The following is a 23,048-nucleotide window of genomic DNA, read 5'->3' on the forward strand; positions in this document are numbered from 1 at the left end:
GAGATGGAACAAGCACGGTGCTTAAGTCGCTTTTTTTGATCAGAATTATTTGTTTAGCTAAAATATATTCATAAGTAACCATGAAGAACTCACTGATAGACTTACCCAATCTTTAGTGTACCGTGCTCTGCCTGAAGCAATTCCAAGTCTTTGGAAGAACACTTCAAAATCATTACCAGATCCTAATTTGCTAATCCTTTTAGGGATAAAATACAGGATTATTTGAGTAACTTCTTCACTGAGTACAGATCAATACTAATTAAACTAATCTCCACTCAATACTATAAATATAATTTTTAGATATATTGCGTTGGATATATTTTAGATATAAGCAGCAAAAAAAACCACAAAAAGTGGGGGGGAATGTCAATTCTGATCACAAAATATCTACTTCCATAAGATTGTTTTAGGGAGAGGTGACCACTGTTCTTTTGGGTTTCTGGATCCAATTCCAACCTGTTTGTGTGTGTGTTGTCGGCGGGGGGGGGGGCTGTTCCCCACACCAACAACAAGCGATTCTCCAGGCCATCAGCTGGGTATTCTACAATTCAACTCAATTCTGACATTGTCCACTCAGAGATAGGGTCAGGTCCCACACATTAAGGGCTCAGTCCCAAGAGACTGTTCCCCCCCAACACACAACCACCACCAGTGCTTCTGACCAACTGGCTGTAGATGGGAGGTTCCCATGAGTCCCTCCTTGGGTTTGCTAGAGCTGCTCGTAGAACCCAGAGAAACATATACTTACTAGATCATCAATTTATTATGAAAGGTTATAACTCAAGAGCAGCCAGATGGAAGAGATGCATAGGACGAGGTATGGGAAAGGGGTCAGAACTTCCACGCCCTGTCCAGGCTCACTGGACTCTTCCAGCACCTCCACGTGTTCACCAACCAAGAGGCTCCCCAAACCCAACCCTTTTGGGGTTTTATGAAAGCCTCATTCCATAGTCATGATCAATTAAGTCATTGGACATTGGTGACTGAGTCAACCTCCAGGCCGGCTCCCTTCCTGGGAGGTTGAGGGTCAGACTGAAAGTTTCAACCCTCAAGTCATTTGGTTGGTTCTCCTGGCAACCAGCCCCCACCTTAAGTGGGGTCATATCACCTCATTAACATAACAAAAGACACCTTTGTCCCTCTCATCACTTAGAAAATTCCAGGGGTTTAGGAGCTCTGTAAGAGATCAGGAGGACCAAATAGGCACTTCTTATTATGAATCACAATATCACAATTGTATGTTGCTTTTTTAGAAAAAGATTATTGAAGTTGGAAAATATTTTCCTTCACTAACTTTTTTTATTACCTATATATGTTGTACATGATAAAGGTAAAAGAATCAGAAAATTTTCAGATAACTCAGATTTAATTCCCATCCTTAAAAATTTAAATTATTCATATTGTTATCTTTAATCTCAAACTACTGAGATATTTATTCCTCTTCCCGTGCTTGTGAAGACACAGCTAAACCTGAAACGATGCCTATATTCTTCTTATAACATTATGCAGTTAACAAAACACTTGTTAACTGTATAATGTTCAGAAAAAAGAATCTTTATACAGTGATGAGAGGACAGACTTAGGTGTCATGTGTATATATTACCTACTCAAAAGCGAACCATATTTTGATGGCCTACAGATTTAATTTCAAAACACACAGCAATATTTTGTAAGCAGATAGGGTAGGGGGTCCCTGGAGAAAGAGAACTAGGCATGGCTTTCTTGACATAAGACAACTCATTTTTGGCCTAAGCCATTTTGCGGTAAAGGCCTGACCACAATGCTTATCCTTGAACTGGTCTCAGTCATTAATGATCTTAAGGCAGCAAGAGAATTTAGGAACAAATGACTTATCAGGCAAGAGAAGTAACAATAGCAAAGATAATAAATCAGTTGTAAAGACTCCCAGTTCTGTTACAATGGTAAAGATTAGCCTGAAGAACATTCTTGAGCTGTTTTGCAGAATTTGGATCCCCTTGAGCACTCAACCCCCAGATCAGCTGAAACCTAAGGAATGATGATGTTGACCCTTTCTGAACTCAATCAACTAAAGTTTGGACTCTGTCAAACTTTGCCCCAATTCTATACTGAATTCTCCTCTGCTCAACCCCCCTCATGAATATGTATGTACCCTTAATTGAAACTTCCCCCATTTTGCTGTCCAGGGAGACACTGCTTTGGAAAAGATCCCCGGTACTCTCCTTACTTGCTGCAAGTAATACATCCTTCCATCTAGTGCTCTTTGGGTTGGTTGTGCCATTTGGCTGACACCCACCAGGAGGCAGATCCAGTTTTTGGGTAACAATTTTATTTGTAAACCTAAGCATCACTTTTTCTTTAACAGATATAAGAGAATTTTAAATTAAATTTTTATTATTTGTTGAAAGAAACTACCCTTTTATTTTCAACACAATTCCATACTGAATTTAGTAAAGAGTTTTCTTTGTTCACCTGGGCAAGCCACTGAATTCGGGTGAAGGGCTTTTTTCATTCCAGCTGTCAAAAAGGGATTTGCCTTCAAAACCTTCATCAGGACTTTGGAGCTACACAAGTTAAAAGGAAAAAAAAAAAAAGAGAGAGAGAGAGAGAGAGAATACTTATAAATCAGATGTTTTAAAACCTAAACATCTATTAACCAGGGAATGAGTAGCCAAATTATATTCAGGAAAATAAGGAATGCAATTCATACATTAGCAGTCATTAAGAATTACAACAATGAGTTTCTCACAATATAGGAAAATGCTCATGTTATTATATATAATGCACCTATTATAAAAAAAAATACATGGAGTGTATGGAAAAGAAAGCTATACCAAATTATTACCAAGCCATTGTATTCAGACGAATGGTCACACTGTAAGATTTTTTTTTTTTTGGTCTATTTTTCCAAATTAAGGGAGGCTACTCTCAAAAACACATTCATCCTCCTTTTATAAAAAAAAATGAAAAGAAGCAAGCTGGTTAAGGGAAGGTTTGTTTTTTTTGTTTTTTGTTTTTTTTTAAAATATTGCTTTGTGCCAACAAGTTTGTCAAAGTCATTGAATAATACATAACAAAACAAATGCACTAATATCTTATTTAATTAGTTGAGTATTTATCGTAATTGTGTTAAGCACAGGGCTTTCAATACATTTTCAGATTTTACAGATGAGAATTCTAAGGGAGTACAATATGCCCTACTATTGAATGCTAAACTCAGAGCATTAAATGTTATGCCAAAACGTTTAGCACACTAAACTGTAACTAATACTCACTAAACTGTAACTGAATAATATATGGTATAAAAAGTTTTTATTTTTTATTTAATAAAAGTCCTATGCTCTATTTTTTAACAGTTTCAACTCAAAAGATTTTATAGACTACCTATTCTGTGGAAGACTTTTTGTAGATGTCAGCCATACAAAGTTTAATAATACAAATTACACACCATCTACTAGTGGGAACTATAAATAAAAATGTGGAATTCATGTGCTAGGTGCTATAATAGATGGATGTGCAAAGGTCGATGGGAACACAGATAAATTTATATAAAATTTATATATATATCATAAAATATCAATACATAAAGCAGCAAGATAATTTTACTCAAGCTTACAAATTTACACAAAACTTTGATACAAGGGACAGTACCACTCCATTTATTAAGTAATATGAATTTGAAATTATGTATTTAGAAATATATTACTAAAGTCACAGTTTATCACTAAAATTTGAAATACCGCGAATCACCTTCCCCAAACAAAAACAGAATTTTAAAAATCCAAAACTGTCAAGCATCATATAATTTCAAACTTCACCTAGAAAGTAGTGTTTTTGCATTTGTCACAGGGTGCCACCAATCCACCTGGTAAACAAATATAACTGCCAAGCTTCCTTAGCATTGACCTCAAATTACATAAATGGTGGGAATTCTCTGAGACACAATGTTTCAGATATTTAATTTTGTATACACTTCATGGGAATCGTAAAACTGCAGGCACCTGACAGAGATCTTAAGTAAAAATGTGAATAGATTAGTGTCAAATTAAACTTTTCTATTCCTACTGGAGATGTTAATAAATTATATTCCATGCTTGGGAAACCAAACCTTAACAATATGTTTAGGATCTATTTAAAATCCCTATCTGAGGGAAATAATTGTCTTTCATGGTAATTACATTTCAATTGGTAATTCTGTTAAATAAGCAAGTCTTTTTATCCTTTCCAGTTCAAATCAGGTAATTAGCAGTAACAGCAAAAATCTGCCATGCAAAACATTCCTTACGCCTACCTTTAGGAACGGTGGCTTTATGGGGCAGGAGAATTAAAATGAAGAGTTGCCTATTGGTCCTATAGAAATTCAGGCACCACCTCTCTGCCAGATTTAGTATGTTGTGCTGCTGTCAGAATTACAATAACTTTAACTCAGTGGACTGAAGCCCACAGCAGGAAATCAGGAATTGGGTACATGGTCTTACCCAGTCGGTGTCCCAGGAGTCAACACCTGGTTTTTTACACATTCTCTTTCTCAATCGGTTAGAAATGTCAACTCTTCCAGAGTCCTAAGTTAATTGGTATCATTATATTAAAGAGTAAAAACCAGTTTCAAAATTAAGGAGTTAAACCGCAGGACCAAGTCCTGGTTCAGCTACTTGAACAAGTTGTGTGACTCTAGTGGCTAATGCTTTTTGGGCTCAGTTTTCTCGGTTTCAAATGGAGATGGTAGACGCAATGCTCTCCATAGACTGCCTCAGATTGGTGAGGGAGAAATAGGCAAAAGTTATAAAACAACACAGATGTTTAACATAATAATCCACCTCAAGAAAACATCATTTGTAGAACTTAAAATTCCATGTAATTATTTTTACCTCCTTTGTTAGGTTGTATACCAAGCTGTACATAAGTGGGGTACAATCAACTCTCAGAGTGTAGTTTCCTGAAAGACAAGATAGTTTGTTTTCTATTTCATTTCTTTATTTTACTCTTCCACTCAAAGACCATTCCTAACTCCTTAGCCAGAATGATCCCTTTATAACCTAAGTCTGGGGAATTCCCTGGTGGTCTAGTGGTTAGGACTATGCGCTTCCACGCAGAGGGTATGGGTTTGATCCCTGGTCAGGGAACTAAGATCCCGCAACACATGTGGCCAAAAATAAATAAATAAATAAAACCCAAGTCTGATCAAAACTCTCCAACTCATCACTCAATAAAATTCATCCTCACCATGACGCTTGGTGCCACACATGAAACAACCTCAGGTCACCTCTCCACATCTTCACCTACTCCACCCAAGCAAATGTTCTATACAAGAGAGATAATAAAATTACTCACCTCACAGGAATATTGGGTTAAATAAATGTTTATATTTAAACATTGGTTGGTACTTTGTGTGGGCTAAATTCTACATATGAATGTCAACATGATGGAAATACCTCAAACTGAGGACAGTGGTTCCTTTGAAGAAAGGGTTATTTGAGAATGGTTTCAGTAGAAATTGTTTTCTTTGTAAATTTTGCATTTTAACATTAGAAAGCTAATAGATGACTTATTTTATTATTTGAAAAATGAACAGTTAATACAATTTTAAATATAAAACAAAGTGAGACAAGCTGTATTCCAATCACAGAGTAATGAGTGTGTTATTTGCTCCTGATCCTGAAAATGCTGGGGAGACAATGCAGCATTTTAAACCAGGGAATGACGTAAACAGAAAAATCAAAGATTAAAAAAATGCATTAAAATCAAGTCTTAAAAAAAAAACTAGCAATAGAGAGAACATTATTCTACTTTTGAAGAATATATGTTTGGTGTACTTATTCTGTGTGGCAAAGGTGTTTCATCTTCATATGTGTGTTTAAATAAGGACAATAAGGAATTCCCTGGTGGTCCAGTGGTTAGGACTCTGTTCTCACTGTGGGGGGCCCAGGGTTCAGTCTGACACATGGCAGATTTACTAATAAACTAAAGAAAATATTCTATAAGTCCACCCTTCATTCATTTATTCATTCATTTGTTGCAAACACCATTTATTTAATAAGACATTAAGAATCCAGGAATGAAGAAGTAGGATCCTGCCTGTTCCTGGCAGAAAAATATGGTCTAGAAAGGGAGAGGGTTTGTAAAACAAATAATTACTTAATAACAGCAGTGATGAGTGCTACAAAGATGGCTTCCCAGAAAAAAATAACACTCCTGGGGAGACTGTAAGAATAAGAATTAAACAGATGGTGTGTCGAACAGCAATCTCAGTACAGAGAACAGCAGTTGCAACGGCTGAGAAGTTACATGTGGTCAAGGGACAGAAAGATTCGTGCGGGGCTACAGTATAGTGAGTGAAAATGGACTGTTTCAGTTTCTTGAAAATCGACTTGAGATTGTCCCTTAGTTTGAATCTCTGTTTATCAAAGCAAATCCATTCTAAAAGGCCTGTCTTCAATGCCTATCTCATTTCTCAAGCCTTTCCTGACGTTGCTATCATTATGTCTTCTGAACTCCAAGATCAGTCTGATAATATCCTTCTGAGAGTACCGGCATATATTAGAATCCTAGACTGATTTATTTTATCATCCATACTGAGTCTTAAACTCTTGAGTACTAGACTCTTCTTTACTAACCCCTAATTCCTTTGAAATCCTGGAAAGTACACTGCATAGAGAGGTGCTTAGTAAATATTTGCTGAATTGAAGGAAAAAATATTTAAGAAGAAAAAATTCTTGGTGAAAGATGAAATCTGGGAAATCAGCATTTGTTTTCAAAATTTGTGTGCATGATATTATGATGACAGTAGTTAAATCATACCTTTTTGCTACCCCATTCTAAAATCATAGAAATCTTTAGTTCCATAACTGACTTATTCATTTAAGAGATATTCACTGAATTCCTACCATAGATAAGGTAATCTGCCAGATGAAACAAACAAATTATAGAGTGTTGTTTCGAGAGCCCAAATCAGCACCCTAGAGCTCACAGCTGCCATGAGCATGACAAACCAGCAGCAAATTCCCTCACCACTTGTTAATGGATTTGCATTCCTAGTTAGTGCATAACTTACGAACTAAACTGCTGTTACTACCAAGATCATATATTTTCCTTTGAAACCAATAATATTCACCTTCTATAGAAGAATCAGCATTAATATAGGCCACACCACGCACTTGAAGAAGTCTGGAATTCTCCTATAATATTAAATAAATAAATAAACAAACAAATAGCCATAACCCCTTTCTAAAAAAACGCACATCTACATTTACTGTATGGAGGTTTCTGAATTAAGTTGGCCCAAGTTCACCCCAAATTTGACATGTAAGATTTTCAAGCATATGTTTGAAAGAATTTCAATAAATGTCACTGGTAAGAAATAACAAACAAAACATTTTTAAGACTGAAATTTGAGATGAGACTATCCACATTCATAATACAGTGAGTGGAAAAGGAGTTGATTTCTTTGGTTTTAGTGGGTAGTTACTGTGCGAGGGCTTTCTCTAGTTGTGGCGGGCTGTTCTTCGTTGCGGTGGGCAGGCTTCAGTAACTGTGGCACATGGGTGTAGTAGTTGTGGTGTATGGGATTCGTTGCTCCATGGCATGTGGGATCTTCCTGGACCAGGGATTGAACCCGTGTCCCTTCCATTGGCAGATGGCTTCTTAACTACTGTGCCACCAGGGAAGCCCGGGAGTTGATTTCTTAACCACACTGTGGTTTAATCCGTCAAATTAAGTTCTCCTGTGTTATGACACCACCTACTCGTCAAAACTTTAAAACATTTTTCTCAGCTTTAAAACACTGACAAAGTATAGCAGGATTTTGTTGATATAAGTGGATTATGAATCTCCAAAACAAGCAATTTTCTAAGTGTCCTGACTGTAAGAAATAAAGTGAAAAAACATACAGCTCTAGTTGATGAAAATAAGATGAAAGACGCAAATCACACCCTCAAAATATTTAGGCTCTTCTTGATGCCAGCATGAATCTTTGTCTACAGGAGAACTACTTTTTTTTCTACCCCAGAGAAAATTGAAGTTTACAGGGCTTCTCATAATTCTTAGATAATAGGAACCAAGTAAATATTTATAGCATGACTAGAAGTTAATGGAATGCTAATTTTGCATATGTTTACAAGTAACACTTCTATTACACAAAGCCAACAATGCATGCAGGTAAAATTACTTTCCAAGGAGCCTAGTAAATATTCTGTGGTGGGGCATTCCACTTCACTTTTAGCATGATTTACAGTAGGTCATTATGATATGAGGAAGACAGTACAAGCTCAAGGAATATTTAAATGTAATTAGCTTTAGGAGTTAATTTGAAAAAGTTAAAACATTATATCTTATTATGATGTCCAGTTTCTAGTGAATTTACTTAGCTACTATCACACTCCCAGACAACGAAGATCAAATTATTTCCACAATTGACATTAAGTGGCTTTAAAAGTTCAAACAGGGCTTCCCTGGTGGCGCAGTGGTTGAGAGTCCGCCTGCCGATGCAGGGGACATGGGTTCGTGCCCCGGTCCGGGAAGATCCCACATGCCGCGGAGCGGCTGGGCCCGTGAGCCATGGCCACTGAGCCTGTGCACCCGGAGCCTGTGCTCCGCAACGGGAGAGGCCACAACAGTGACAGGCCCGCGTACCTCAAAAAAAAAAAAAAAAAGTTCAAACAACACTTAGTTCTCAAGTGATGAAAAAAATTTTATCGTTGATTTTTGAACAAGAATATGTTGCTTCAGACTTTCTGGAAAAAAGTTTGAATATTTTCTGGCTGGATTGACCAGTTATTCTTACATTCTTGTGAATTAAATACTAACTGCTTTATTATTATGAAAATGTATGTTATATCGAATTATCAACTAACCTCTGCCCACTCAGTGGAACCAAGAAGACCAAATTCTTCTGCATCCCAGCTTGCAAACAAAATTGTTCTTCTAGGCCTCCATCCTGAAATATATGTGCATACTTATAAAAGCTGGGAAAATGCATAATATTGCCAAGACATCACCATGCCCAGCATGCCCAGCAGAGTAACAACAGCAAAAATTCATTGGTTGTTTAGGAAGGGTGAATTATGGTGACAATCTTTACTTACTTTCCTTTTGAAAGATTTTAAAGCTAATCTGTCAATACAAAAGAGCACATCTGTATTGAAAAAGGGGGAAATGCAGACATGGTAAAAATCCTGTGAGATCATAAAATATTCTAATAGGTTTATAATGATTGCCTATGCTAGGAAGCCATCTGTGGTCTGCAGCTGCCTAGAGTGAAAGAAGAAAGTGCTGGATGTGGTCTGTGCTCTGAGACAATACAACTGAGAGAAAATCCTTTACAACTCTTCCATGCTGTGCTGGCATCACACAAACAATTGTTCAATGTCAGCTGGTTGTGTGATTTCACTCCATTCTCTGCCAGAATTAGTCAACAGAAGCTCCATTCTCAACACTAGTGTCTGCTGCCGCTGGGAAGTACACCATTCATTAGGACGGTCACATGGCTTGGAGTTATAAATACTGACCTTGAAGTTAAAGAAAGATCTTACTTCAAGCCTTGGTTCTTTCACTTACTAGCAGTGTGACCAAGCGAATGTTATTCAAACTTGTTAGGCCTCTTGTTTCTTCAGCTGCATACCAGGAAGAGCAGAGTTAAGGTAACACTCCTTGATTGTTAGGAGGATTACATGGAATAATATTTATAAATATAGCACTGAACAAGTGCTCCAGGCATGTAAGTTATTGTTTGAGTACATATTTCATTTGTGCTTAAGGACATATATCCCTCTAGCTGTTGAGTCCAGAGCTTCATTTTTGTTAAGTATATGAATAGCATTATTCAAATCTCCTGTTAATTATTATTCCCCATCATTGCAGTCTTTTGGCATACTTTGTAATTGTCATAGTGATGTTTTGTATTTACCACAGAAATCTTCTGGCAAAATCATGAAACTTTTTGTAATACTATGAAACACAACCTAATTCACAAGCTATGTAAATTCAGGTCTCCATAGTTCTATTTTCTTAAAAAATAAGATAGCTGTGTGGAAAAAAGAATAGAGCACCTTTACATTTGATTTCAAAGAGTGACATCACTGTTTTGTGGACTGGGAGACAGAAATCTGAATTTTAACCCTAGTTCTCTGATTCTGCCACACACCAGCTACAAAACGTTGGGTGAATTACTTCATTCTGGAAACCGCAGTTAACTTATTTGTAAAATGAAAAGAGAAATAACTAAACATATCCCTCCTCCTATGAGTTCAAAATAGATAACACGTGATAACACTGTTTCTCTGAGAGAGTAAGTACCAGGCAAATGTAACATATTTTTACCACATTCATTGTTGCTAAAAAAAAAAAAATATGGATCACATTTACAGCCCATAGACACCTTGTTTGCAGGGTCAGTAAACAAAGTGGAGCTTCTGTTCTCAGTATGTAATGTTTACTTTAAAAACTAACCATTTGGGGCTTCCCTCGTGGCGCAATGGTTGAGAGTCTGCCTGCTGATGCAGGGGACACGGGTTCGTGCCCCGGTCCGGGAAGATCCCACATGCCGTGGAGCAGCTGGGCCCGTGAGTCATGGCCGCTGAGCCTGTGCGTCCGGAGCCTGTGCTCCGCAGCGGGAGAGGCCACAACAGTGAGAGGCCCGCGTACCAAAAAAAATAAATAAATAAACAAAACAAAACAAACAAACAAAAAAAAACTAACCATTTGAACTCAATTTTATTTTGGGTTTCATATGAAGATTCTAAAATGACTGAAGTAACTGTGCTAGTAGTATAATCTTCAATTCTGTGAGAGAAATCAAAGCTGGGGGTGTGAGAATACAGATATCAAAATTTGACAGCAACCTATTAAGCAGGAAGACCAGCATTTTTCTGAATTAGCTTTCATCCCCTCAGTCAGCTGGTGTACTTGACCTGAGGCCTGAGGCTGGAAGATCCCAAGAAGCTCACATTTCTCAGACCAGGACGCTTTGGCTTATGACCTAAATCTGGTGTCTACTCTCCAGTAAAGAAACCCATCTCCATCTTCTTTGTTGCCAGAGAAACCACTAATAGTATAATTCCTTTATTTCAGATTATAATTTAATATATAAATATAGATAATATAAACTTTATTATATAAATAAGTGAATTATTAAAAATGAACATATAAAAATGAATAAACAATATCATTAACCAACATAAGTAATATAGCTGCTAGTTATGGAAAGCTACTATCTACTATTAAGCACTACTAAGTACTCTATGCTACTAAGATGATATAATTTGCATGCAACCTCTCTGTTGTGTTTCACACAAACCTATGAGGTGGTATTTTTATACTCACTTTACTGAGGACCAAACTGAGATTCAGAAAAAATGGTCTTTTTACATTTTGCTTACATTACCTTCTTTTTTCAGCTTTCCAAAACTCCTGACAATTTCCTGAACAACAGCTGCTCCACTCTGAGGGTCAATGCCACCAAATACCCAAGAGTCACGGTGACCTCCAAGAATGACATATCTGTCTAGAAAGCATCATTGCAAAATTACTTGCCATTACAGGTCAAGAATAGAGGAAATTGCAAATGACTCAATAGCATCTAAACACAAAGCACTCAGGACTCAAGTTAAGATAGCAAAGGTTCCTGAAGACTTTTGTAAATGTATCACTTTGCTCTGAATTTGATGTATGAAGAAAATATGAATGTGATAAGCAAATGTATACTTCAATTAATTACAGTAATTATAAGTATGTAAGTAATGATAAGTGAGTATAAAAGTATCCTTATCCACTTCTTTATATAATTCTCTGTTACTTCTCTCTTACCTATTTACACTATGTTTCCAGTATTTTCAGAGTAAGAGAACACAGTGGCCAAATAATGATTTCTCCACTTCCTAATCCTTCTACTTAGTTTTTAACGTACAGCTCAAAGATTCTACCTCTCTATGATCTGTTTCTATTTTCTGCAGGGAGAGGGAATTGCACCCCTATCCAGCTTTCTGGGCAGTCTTTTCATATTGATAAAGCATTTACCATGGGGCTTCCCTGGTGGCACAGTGGTTAAGAATCTGCCTGCCAATGCAGGGGACACAGGTTCAAGCCCTGTTCCGGGAAGACCCCACATGCCACAGGGCAGCTAAGCTCGAGTGCCACAACTACTGAGCCTGTGCTCTAGAGCCCGCGAGCCACAACTGCTGAGCCCGAGTGCCTAGAGCCTGTGCTCTACAACAAGAGAAGCCACTGCAACGAGAAGCCCGCACACCACAACAGAGTAGCCCACGCTCGCCTCAACTAGAGAAAAGCCTGCATGCAAAACAAAGTAAAAGGATTTTTTAAAAAAAGCATTTACCACACTTAACAGTAGGGGTCTTCATGTCTCTGGTCTGTGTCTTTTTAAAAAATCCCTCCATCCCCAAAGCCTAGCACAGAGCTGGCACAAAATATGTACTCAGTGAGATTCAATAAATAGCCAGTGGTACATTGTTTAGTGCTCATTGGAAGCACATCAATATTCTTTATCCCTGAAAGAAAGTCCTGGCTGCTTGCACAAGAGATATTCAGTTTAATTCTGTCTGTTTGGGTAGGAAATATAACCATATAGTTCCTAAGGAAACAAACATAATAAAGTAAGATTATTTTCAAATGTATCATCGAGCAGGTTATCTGAAATCATATGGAAATCACGTGTATATATATTCCACCCATTTCAGTGTAAAAAAAAAAACCATGTAAAGGACTCATTAACTTCCGGTTATCTTAATTTTCTAAGAGTGTTACTTATCGTTGTAATGAAGATATTTCTCCAGGTAAAATATGCGGTAAGGAAATCCAGAAAGCTCAGATTAAGCACCTGTAAACCATCTCTCCTTGATCTTCCTCTCTCGGTCCTTTAATTGAAGCATGCATAGTTTATCAACAACCTCGGTCATCTGACCAATCTAGTCCCAACATTTACTTTCTTCACAACATGCATCACAATGTAAAATTACCTCCTATTGATCTATTTTGTGTTTATGTGAGTTCCATTAGGACAAAGAGTTGCTTTGCTTTGTTCACCTTACATTCCCAGAGCTCAGCGCAGTACCTGGCACCGAAGAATTGCCCGATCGATATTTGCTGAGCAAATGATCAATTTACCTGGCTCCACTGCCCCTCTGAGAGTTCCAATCACATTGTAAATTCTTTTCACTTTATTGTTGGAATGGATGTGCATCTTGACTTTTCTAATGCAAAAATAAAGGACACAGACTAAAAATGCTGGTTAACAGCTTGCCACCCACAATTTTTAAATCTGACATTGTTTTGAATATTTCTAAAGGCACACAGGCAATAATTGCATTGACCAATTGTCCAATTGTGAGGATATATGTGTATTCCCCTTTTCAACCTGTTGTTATGTCTCCTGCTGGTAGTAGATTTTACTTTTCAGTCATCCTCTGTAATTGTTTTTTGAAAAAGCTTTCCTCCTCCTAAAGAGAGTTATTATAAAAATAGTCTCTTAACTTGGTAGAGAAGTTTCCAGTAAATCCAGGTCCAACATTGTAGGGCACGTGGAGGCTTCCTTTCCAGCTGTGATCTGGTGGTGCTGATGCACCCATTTTTCTGTTGAACACAAAAAATATTATTAGCTGAAGGAAACCTTTGAAGTTATAAGTTAAAATGTCCTTGAACTTGTTTTCTTGAGTGCCTGCTCATAATAGCTTCTATGAGTCATGGTAGTACAAAGTGCTTTGCATAGGGATATGCCGTTTAACTCAATACACCTCTTATGAGGCGGTTCTGCTATTACTCCCCACTTCAAAGATAAGGAGGGTGAGGCTTAGAGAGATTAGGTAACATGCCCAAAGTCAAGCAGCTGATTAGTGGTACAATCGAGATTCAAACACTTGGTAAGAATTTGGACTCTGTGTTACCAGTTTCCAACAGTAAATCATGTGAAAAGTGCTCTCAAGAGCATGCCCTGAAGAAACAGCAGGTGCCAAACTCTTTGGAATTTCCCATTATGTTATTTCTCCCACTGATAAATACATTCCCAAATACATGTATGGTCATCCTTTACAAAGTACTTTTGCACTCATCTATTAGGAAGGGAGGAAGGGCAAAGGAAGGGATGTCACTTCAACCAACAGCCCCTCAAAGCTTTATACACTATTTATTTTTTAATTCAAAAGGGTGGAAAGATTCAGGTGGACCAGCCCATATATGCCACTAGCCGTGGTTATCTCTCACCAGGTGATTGAGAAAAATAATATGATAATATCTGTGGAATGGTGAGGTTCTTCCTGTTTCATTTCAGCATATCTTCCTTTACTGTTTAAGAGCATGGATTGACTTATTCTTGATTTGGGCATGGAAACCAAATGTATTTTTGCTACCTAGAAGCAGATAGAAGAAGATGGCTCCAGACAAACTTAAGAGAGTGAAAAACATCAATCTGTCTTTTATGCCTCAATCTCTGGTCCACACACCTGCATGCACCCTATGATTTACAGTGAAACATTTTCTGTAGTTTCCTCCTTTTTTCTGTGCCTGCACACAGGTACTTATTCCCTGCCTACTAATTTGAGGTAATGGGAACAGCTCAACTTGACCTAGAATATATTATATGTGCAAAACTACATCAATATGATTATCTTCTCATGGAAAACTAAGTATAAATAATATTTTGTTTTAAAATGCTCTATCAGAGAGTAAATATTTACTCTTTTATTTTCCTGTCTCATGAGGGAGTTTGTTTAATAAAGATAATTTCATGTAATATACTATATAATTTATTTATCTATATACAATAAAATTTCACATGAAAAGCATCAAGTAAAATGAAGGGGCATTATACATTGTTAAATATCATAATGAATAGTCAAAATAGCAGAGTATTATGTATACAAAAAATGGTAGAAGCCAAGTGAAGAATATACATATACTTGATTATACATAAAATATTTTTATAGTACTATATTGCAGACTAATAATATTGATTGCCTTTGGGATGGAAATGGGTAGGACGGAAACTTTTTATTGTATACCCCTTTGAATTTTGAACTGTGTAAATGTATTTCCTTTTCAAAATAAAAATATGGAAAACAAAACAAGGTGCAAATTCATCAGGAAGTCAATTACATATTATAAGGAAGGTAATGAAGAGTCCCTATTCCCAGAAAATAATAAAATATAAAGCCAAGATTACAGTGCCCCCACAAGGACAAGAAAATATCGCACATCTATGGAGAACAGAGGTTTTAGTCACTAAATTTCACTGGGATAATTAATCAGGGATATAATTTTCTTTAGGTCCTTCTTTCACTCTATAAATAAAAAATAAATTCTGTGAAAATTAAAAGGTTGAATATTTAAATTTCAAATCATAGAAATTTCAGAAAATATAATATTGGAAATGTCTTTGAAAGGATTTGATAGATCATAGATGCTCAATAAGTATCTATAAACAACACTGAATTTAAAAATCTATATTGTGTAGCATATTAAACTTTATTTGTCCATTTAGCAAAGATTTATTCTCTATAATGCTCAAGGTACTGTATTGTACTCACTAAGGAATACAAATATGTACAAGACATGGTCATTCTACCAAAGAGTTTATAAGTCAGAAAAAGATAGATATAAAACAGAGCATGATATATGATAGATAAAGCTCTGAAGGACAAAACAGAGCTTGATTCCCCTTGTGGGATCAGAAATAATTTTCTTTCTACAGGAAGTTTCACTTATCTGGATTTTTAAAGAATGAGCAAGATGTGGGCAGGGAAGATGGAGGTAAAGAGCATTCCAGGTACAATTCCAGGTATGATGTAAACAGTCACGAAGGCTGAAGAGTCAGAGCAAAAGTAAGGCATGGTGATTAATCTGGCTGGGGTATAAGATGATAAGGATACCATAACAGAGAAACTTGAAAAATAGTGAGAATTTGCTTCTGAGAAGATGCACTTTACCCTATTCATCCTGATGAGTACAACTAAATTCCCTGGACTATAAATACATAAAAAATAAACATAAGACTCTGAAAGGTGGAGAAAAGAAAATAAACCAGCTCAGGACCTCAGGGTGCAAGAAATGACAAAGTGGTGAGTTCCTTGGGTTTTCATATGGGCTCTCATATCTCAGACATAGAGCTGAAAAGCTGGCAAGCCAAAAAGGCCAAGTGGCTCATATGAAACATGTTACCCAACAAAAGCCTTGAGTATGAATACGTACTTGAATACGTATATATATTCAAGTGCTCCTAGGACAATTTTCAGGATAGACCATATATTAGGCTATAAAAAAACTCAATAAATTTAAAAGGCTGAAATCATATCATCTCTTTATTAATCATACAAACCTTTTACTAACCCAACTATAGTATAAAGAATTTAGTAAGCAAGGATTCTTCAATATATGCAAATCAAGCAATATGATACACCATATTAACAAATTAAAGAATAAAAACCATATGATCATCTTGATAGATGCAGAAAAAGCTTTGGACAAAATTCAACACCAATTTATACTAAAAACTCTCCAGAAAGTAGGCATAGAGGGAACCTACCTCAACATAATAAAGGCCATATATGACAAACTCACAGCAAACATCATTCTCAATGGTAAAAAACTGAAAACATTGCCTCTAAGATCAGGAACAAAATAAGGATGTCCACTCTCACCACTATTATTCAACATAGTTTTGGAAGTCCTAGCTATGGCAATCAGAGAAGAAAAAGAAATAAAAGGAATACAAATTGGAAAAGAAGAAGCAAAACTGTCACTGTTTGCAGATGACGTGATACTATACATAGAAAATCCAAAAGATGCCACCAGAAAACTACTAGAGCTCATCAATGAATTTGGTAAAGTTGCACAATACAAAATTAATGCACAGAAATCTCTTGCATTCCTATACACTAACAATGAAAGATCAGAAAGAGAAATTAAGGAAACAATCCCATTTACTATTGCATCAAAAATAATAAAATACTTAGGAATAAACCTAGCTAAGGAGGCAAATGACCGGTACTCAGAAAACTATAAAACACTGATGAAAGAAATCAAAGATGACACAAACAGATGAGAGATATACCATGTTCTTAGATTAGAAGAATAAATATCGTGAAAATGACTATACTACCCAAAGCAATCTACAGATTCATTGCAATCACTATCAAATTACCAATGGCATTTTTCAAAGAATTAGAACAAAAAATTTTACAGTTTGTATGAAAACACAAAAGACTCCGAATAGCCAAAGCAATCTTGAGAAAGAAAAACGGAGCTGGAGGAATCAGGTTCCCTGACTTCAGACTATACTACAAAGCTACAGTAATCAAGACAGTAAGGTACTAGCCCAAAAACAGAAATATAGATCAATGGAACAGGACAGAAAGCCCAGAGATAAACCCATGTACCTATGGTCATCTAATCTATGACAAAGGAGGCAAGAATGCACTATGGAGAAAAGACACTCTCTTCAATAAGTGGTGCTGGGAAAACTGGACATCCACATGTAAAAGAATGAAATTAGAACACTCCTTAACACCATACACAAAAATAAACTCAAAATGAATTAAAGACCTAAGTGTAAGACAGGACACTATAAAACTCTCAGAGGAAAACACAGGAAAAACATAAATCACAGCACCCACTTCCTAGAGTAATGAAAATAAAAACAGAAATAAACAAATGGGACCGAATTGCACTTAAAAGCTTTTGCACAGCAAAGGAAATCATAAACAAGACCAAAAGACAACCCTCAGAATCAGAGAAAATATTTGCAAATGAAGCAACTGACAAAGGATTATTCTCCAAAATATACAAACAGCTCATGCAGCTCAATATCAAAAAAACAAAAACCCAATCCAAAAATGCACGGAAGACCTAAGTAGACATTTCTCCAAAGAAGAGATACAGATTGCCAACAAACACATGAAAGGACTCTTAACATCACTAATCATTAGAGAAATGCAAATCAAAACTATAGTGAGATATCACCTCACACTGGTCAGAATGGCCACCATCGAAAAGTCTACAAATGATAAATGCTGAAGAGGGTGTGGAGAAAAGGGAACCCTCTTGCACTGTTGGTGGGAATGTAAATTGATACAGCCACTATGGAGAACAGTATGGACGTTCCTTTAAAAAACTAAAATTAGAACTACCATATGACCCAGCAATCCCACTACTAGACACATACGCTGAGAAAACCATAATTCAAAAAAACACATTCACCCCAATGTTTATTCTTTTTTTCTTTTCTTTTTTTTTTCTTTTCTTTTCTTTTCTTTTTTTTTTTGCGGTACGTGGGCCTCTCACTGCTGTGGCCTCTCCCATTGCGGAGCACAGGCTCTGGATGTGCAGGCTCAGCGGCCATGGCTCATGGGCCCAGCCACTCCACGGCATGTGGGATCTTCCTGGACCAGGGCATGAACCCGTGTCCCCTGCATCAGCAGGCGGACTCTTAACCACTGCACCACCAGGGAAGAACCCCAATGTTTATTGCAGCACTATTTACAACCGCCAGGACATGGAAGCAACCTAAATGTCTATCAACAGATGAATGGATAAAGAAGATGTGGTACATATATACAATGGAATATTACTCAGCTGTAAAAAGGAATGAAAATGGGTCATTTGTAGAGATGTGCATGGACCTAGCGTCTGTCATACAGAGTGAAGGAAGTCAGAAAGAGAAAGACAAATGTCATATATTAATGCATATATGTGGAATCCAGAAAAATGGTACCGATGAACCCATTTGCAGGGCAGCAATAGAGAGGGTGACATAGAGAATTGGCAGTGGACACATTGGGGGAAGGGGAGGGTGTGATGAACTGGGAGATTAGGATTGACATATATACAGTACCATGTGTAAAATAGACTGCTAGTAGGAACCTGCTGTACAGCACAGGGAGCTCAGCTCGGTGCTCTGTGATGACCTAGATGGGTGGGGATGGGGGGATGGTGGGAGGGAGGTCCAAGAGGGAAGGGATATGGGGATATACATATACATATAGCTGATTCACTTTGCTGTACAGCAGAAACTAACACAACATTGTAAAGCAATTATACTCCAATTTAAAAAAAAAGAGAGAGAAAGAAAAGAAGAAAGCAGTGGTCTAAGAATAGCCATGTATGGATGCTGACTGCCACCATCATTAATAAATGATCCTGCACTGAAGCCAAATAATTAATTTGAGAGTAATTTATGATAATGTGTTGCTAGGCAATTAAAATAAACTTCTGAGGAAAAAAAATAACAGAAAAAAATTGGGAAAATTTGCAAATATATGAAAATTAAACACTGACCCTAAATAACCAATGGCTCATAGAAAAAAATCACAAGAGTAAATAGAAAATACTTTGAGATGGGGGCTTCGCTGGTGGTGCGGTGGTTGAGAGTCCGCCTGCCGATGCAGGGGACACGGGTTCATGCCCCAGTCCGGGAAGATCCCACATGCCGCGGAGTGGCTGGGCCCGTGAGCCATGGCCACTGAGCCTGCACATCCAGAGCCTGTGCTCAGCAACAGGAGAGGCCACAACAGTGAGAAGCCTGCGTACCACACACACACAAAAAAACTTTGAGATGAATAAAAATGAAGACATAAGACACCAAAAGTTATGAGATGCAGTTAAAACAGTGTTTAGAAGGAAATATATAGCTGTAAACACCTATATTAAAAAAGTAGAAAGCTATCAAATCAATAAACTAATCTTCCACCCAAAGAAACTCAACAATGAAAAGAAAGCTAAATTCATATAAGCATAAGAAAGGCAATAATAAAGACTGGAGCAAAAATAACAAAATAGAATCTAGAAAAAAAGATAAAAATGAATGAAAGCAAAAGTTTGTTCTTTGAAAAGATCAACAAAATTGACAAATCATTAGCTAGACTGACCAAGAAAAAAAGGGGAAAAGACTAAAAATCAGGAACAAAAGAGGGAATACTACTATTGACTTTACAGAAATAAAAAGGATTATAAGGGAACACTATAAACAGTTATATACCAACCAATTAACCTCAATGAAATGAATTCCTGAAAAGATATAACTGCCAAAACTGAAGAAAGAGAAAATGTAAGTAGGCTATAACAAGTAATCAAAACTTCTCAGAGGGTTTCCCTGGTGGCACAGTGGTTGAGAGTCTGCCTGCTGATGCAGGGGACACGGGTTCGTGCCCCGGTCCGGGAAGATCCCACAGGCAGTGAGCCATTCAGCAGTGAGCCATGGCCGCTGAGCCTGCGCGTCTGGAGCCTGTGCTCCACAACGGGAGAGGCCACAACAGTGAGAGGCCCGCCTACCGCAAAAAAACAAAACAAAACAAAAAAAACTTCTCTGAAAGAGAAGCCCATATGGCTTCACTGCTGAATGCTAGCAATCAGTAAAGAATAAACACCAATCCTTCACATGCTCTTTAGAAAAACAGAAGGAACATTTCTAAAGTTACCCTATGCGACAAACATTACCATGACACCAAAACCAGATAAAGAAATCACAGGGAAACTAAAGATAAATATGAATATTGACACAAAAATCATTAATAAAATACTAGAAAACCAAATTCAACAGCATTTTGAAAGGATTATACACCATGACCGAGTGAGATTTATTCCATGAATGCAAGACTGATACCACATACAAAAATCAAAAAGTGTAATATACCACATTAACAGGCTTAAGAAAAACCACATAATCAGAAAAATTGATGCAGAAAACAAACAACCACAGCAACAATAAAACACTGGGGAAAATTCAACATCCATTCATGATGAAAATTATCAGAAAACTAGAAATATTGAAAGAAAATACAAGACAAACCTGAAATATTTTGTGATGTCAGAATACAAGTGCTTATAAAAGGATTGGAAGAACTGTGTTTTTTTTATATTGCTGGTAGGATGTAAAAGGATACAACCACTATGGAAAAGGTTTGTCAGATTCTTACAAAAGTAAACATGCTATTATCATATGACCCGGCAATTGCACTCCAGAGAAATGAAAACTTACGTTGACACACAAATCTGTACATGATTATCTGTAGCAGCTTTATTCATAATAGCTACAAACTAGTTGTTCTTTGAATGGTGAAACAAACTGTGATACCAAATACAACGGAACATTCCTCAGTATTAAAAAGAAAAAAACTATATATACAACAACTTGAACAAATCTCCAGAGAATTATGCTGAGTGAAGAAAAACCCCACAAGGGTATACATTTATATAACATTCTTGAGATGATGAAATTATAGAAATGGTGAACAGATTAGTAGTTGCTAGGAGTTAAGGTTAGAGGGTATGGATGGAGGGGGACAGGAAAGGAGTGGGTGTGGCTAAAAGGGCCACATGAGGGATCCTGGTGATGATGGAAATGTTTTGTGTCATGAGTATGAAAAGAAATATATCAGTATCTTGGTTGTGATATTGTACTATACTTTGCAAGATGTTACCATTGGGGAAAGCTGGATAAATGGCCTAGAGGGACTCTTTAGTACTACTTACAGTTGCATGTGAATCACAATTATCTCAAAATAATGAGTTTAATTCTTAAAAATTAGGAACAAGCTAGATGGGCAGAAAATGATGTGCTAGAATTTCGTCATGTAGCCTCTATTTAGCTGTGAGCTTCTATACTATATTTTGAGGGCCCTGAGAACAAAGTCTATATATAAATCATACTCTTATCACAGTGCTTGACAAAAAGAGGCCATTCCATAAGTGTACTTTGAGTGGACAGGCTGTAGGAAGCCATTAAAAGTCTTCTGAGCAGAGACACAAGAATGAGACAGTGTCTTGACAAAGAAATGCCTCCTAAATGCTTGTGCTGTTGAATAGAGAATAAGTGATGCTCAACAAAGCTGTCTTTTACATCAGACATGAATTTGGGTCCCAGATCTATCACATACTCTCTGAACTTTGATTTCTTTATTTGTAAAATTAGTTATCACAATACTAACACATGTAGTTGTTTTATGGGCTAATTGATAAACAGTATGTAATCATTTAGCAAAAAGTAAGTGCTAGAATATAATTAGCACTCTATGCATGTTAGATGCTATTATCATTGTCTTTATTATTATTGTCGTTGCTGTCATTATAATCCTGATAGTTACTCAGGGAAACAAAAAGAAACCATGTAACCACATTCCCTTCAGTACAGATGCAAAAAAGAATAAGAAAGAACACACACCCTGTTCCCCTTTTCTCCCACCTAGGTAAACACAATTTTCTTTTTTCTATAATTCACATTTCATCAACTTTTTATTAAAGTTGTCGGCATACCTGGGCCATTATATAACTTTATGTCTCTCCTCTTCTTCTCAAATACTTGTTAAGAAACTTTCATTTTATGATATATCCAATTTGTAAAATACTGTCTATTCTAATTAATACATAATGTTACACTGCTAACCGTTTGTGGGAATATGAGAACTGACTATAATGGATATGTAGCACACTCCCTAGATAATTATGCAGAGGGAGTAAATACTCCCAATTAAATTCATAAACAAATTACATGTTCTTAAAATGTTTTATGACTAAATTCCAGTCTAGAACATTTCACTATACCTTAGAAGGTATGGATGGTAAAACAGAAATTATCTTATTGCTTTTAGTATACACAGATCATCCCAAAATTCATTTTTAATCATGGTGTTTTGAATGCAAAATATACTTTCATAGAATTTATGTTATTTAATGATGACTGCATTTACAAAATGACTTACTAAAGCTGACTTAAATACATTTGGTAATTTTTTTGATCAAGTATTAATAATTCTACTACCCAGTTAGGGCATAGCCAAATTCAACTAGTTTACCAGAGCAGTCAAATGGTAGACATGGCGAAATAAACCTCACGTCCAATTCTGTATAATCCTTCCTTCTTTCCTTCCATGCACTCTTTTTCTAACTACAAAGATAATACAGGTTCACTTTTTAAAACATATAATTTAGGGATTTTATATATATATATATATATTTGAAATCTACTTTTTCTATTTAATAGTATAGCATAAGCATGTACCCACATTGTTAAATACTCTTGTACAACATATATTTTAATGGCTTCATGTACTGTCATAGACAGTAATATATTTAACTAC

At 36.5% G+C, this 23,048-nt stretch overlaps 1 protein-coding gene across 1 annotated transcript in view; it reads right to left on the reverse strand.

The window, feature by feature from the left end:
- LOC125960271 (glutamate carboxypeptidase 2-like) overlaps positions 1-23,048 on the reverse strand; it is a 65,751-nt gene that overhangs the window by 9,015 nt on the left and 33,688 nt on the right. The window contains exons 8-15 of the mRNA XM_049714137.1: positions 13,459-13,557; positions 13,093-13,178; positions 11,357-11,476; positions 8,829-8,911; positions 7,091-7,154; positions 4,848-4,915; positions 2,452-2,543; positions 106-196 (exon numbers count right to left, since the gene is read on the reverse strand). Coding sequence (XP_049570094.1) covers positions 106-196; positions 2,452-2,543; positions 4,848-4,915; positions 7,091-7,154; positions 8,829-8,911; positions 11,357-11,476; positions 13,093-13,178; positions 13,459-13,557 — 703 coding nt within the window. The remainder of the gene's footprint in view (positions 1-105; positions 197-2,451; positions 2,544-4,847; positions 4,916-7,090; positions 7,155-8,828; positions 8,912-11,356; positions 11,477-13,092; positions 13,179-13,458; positions 13,558-23,048) is intronic.

This window comes from Orcinus orca, chromosome 8 (assembly GCF_937001465.1).
Source record: "Orcinus orca chromosome 8, mOrcOrc1.1, whole genome shotgun sequence".
NCBI lineage: Eukaryota > Metazoa > Chordata > Mammalia > Artiodactyla > Delphinidae > Orcinus > Orcinus orca.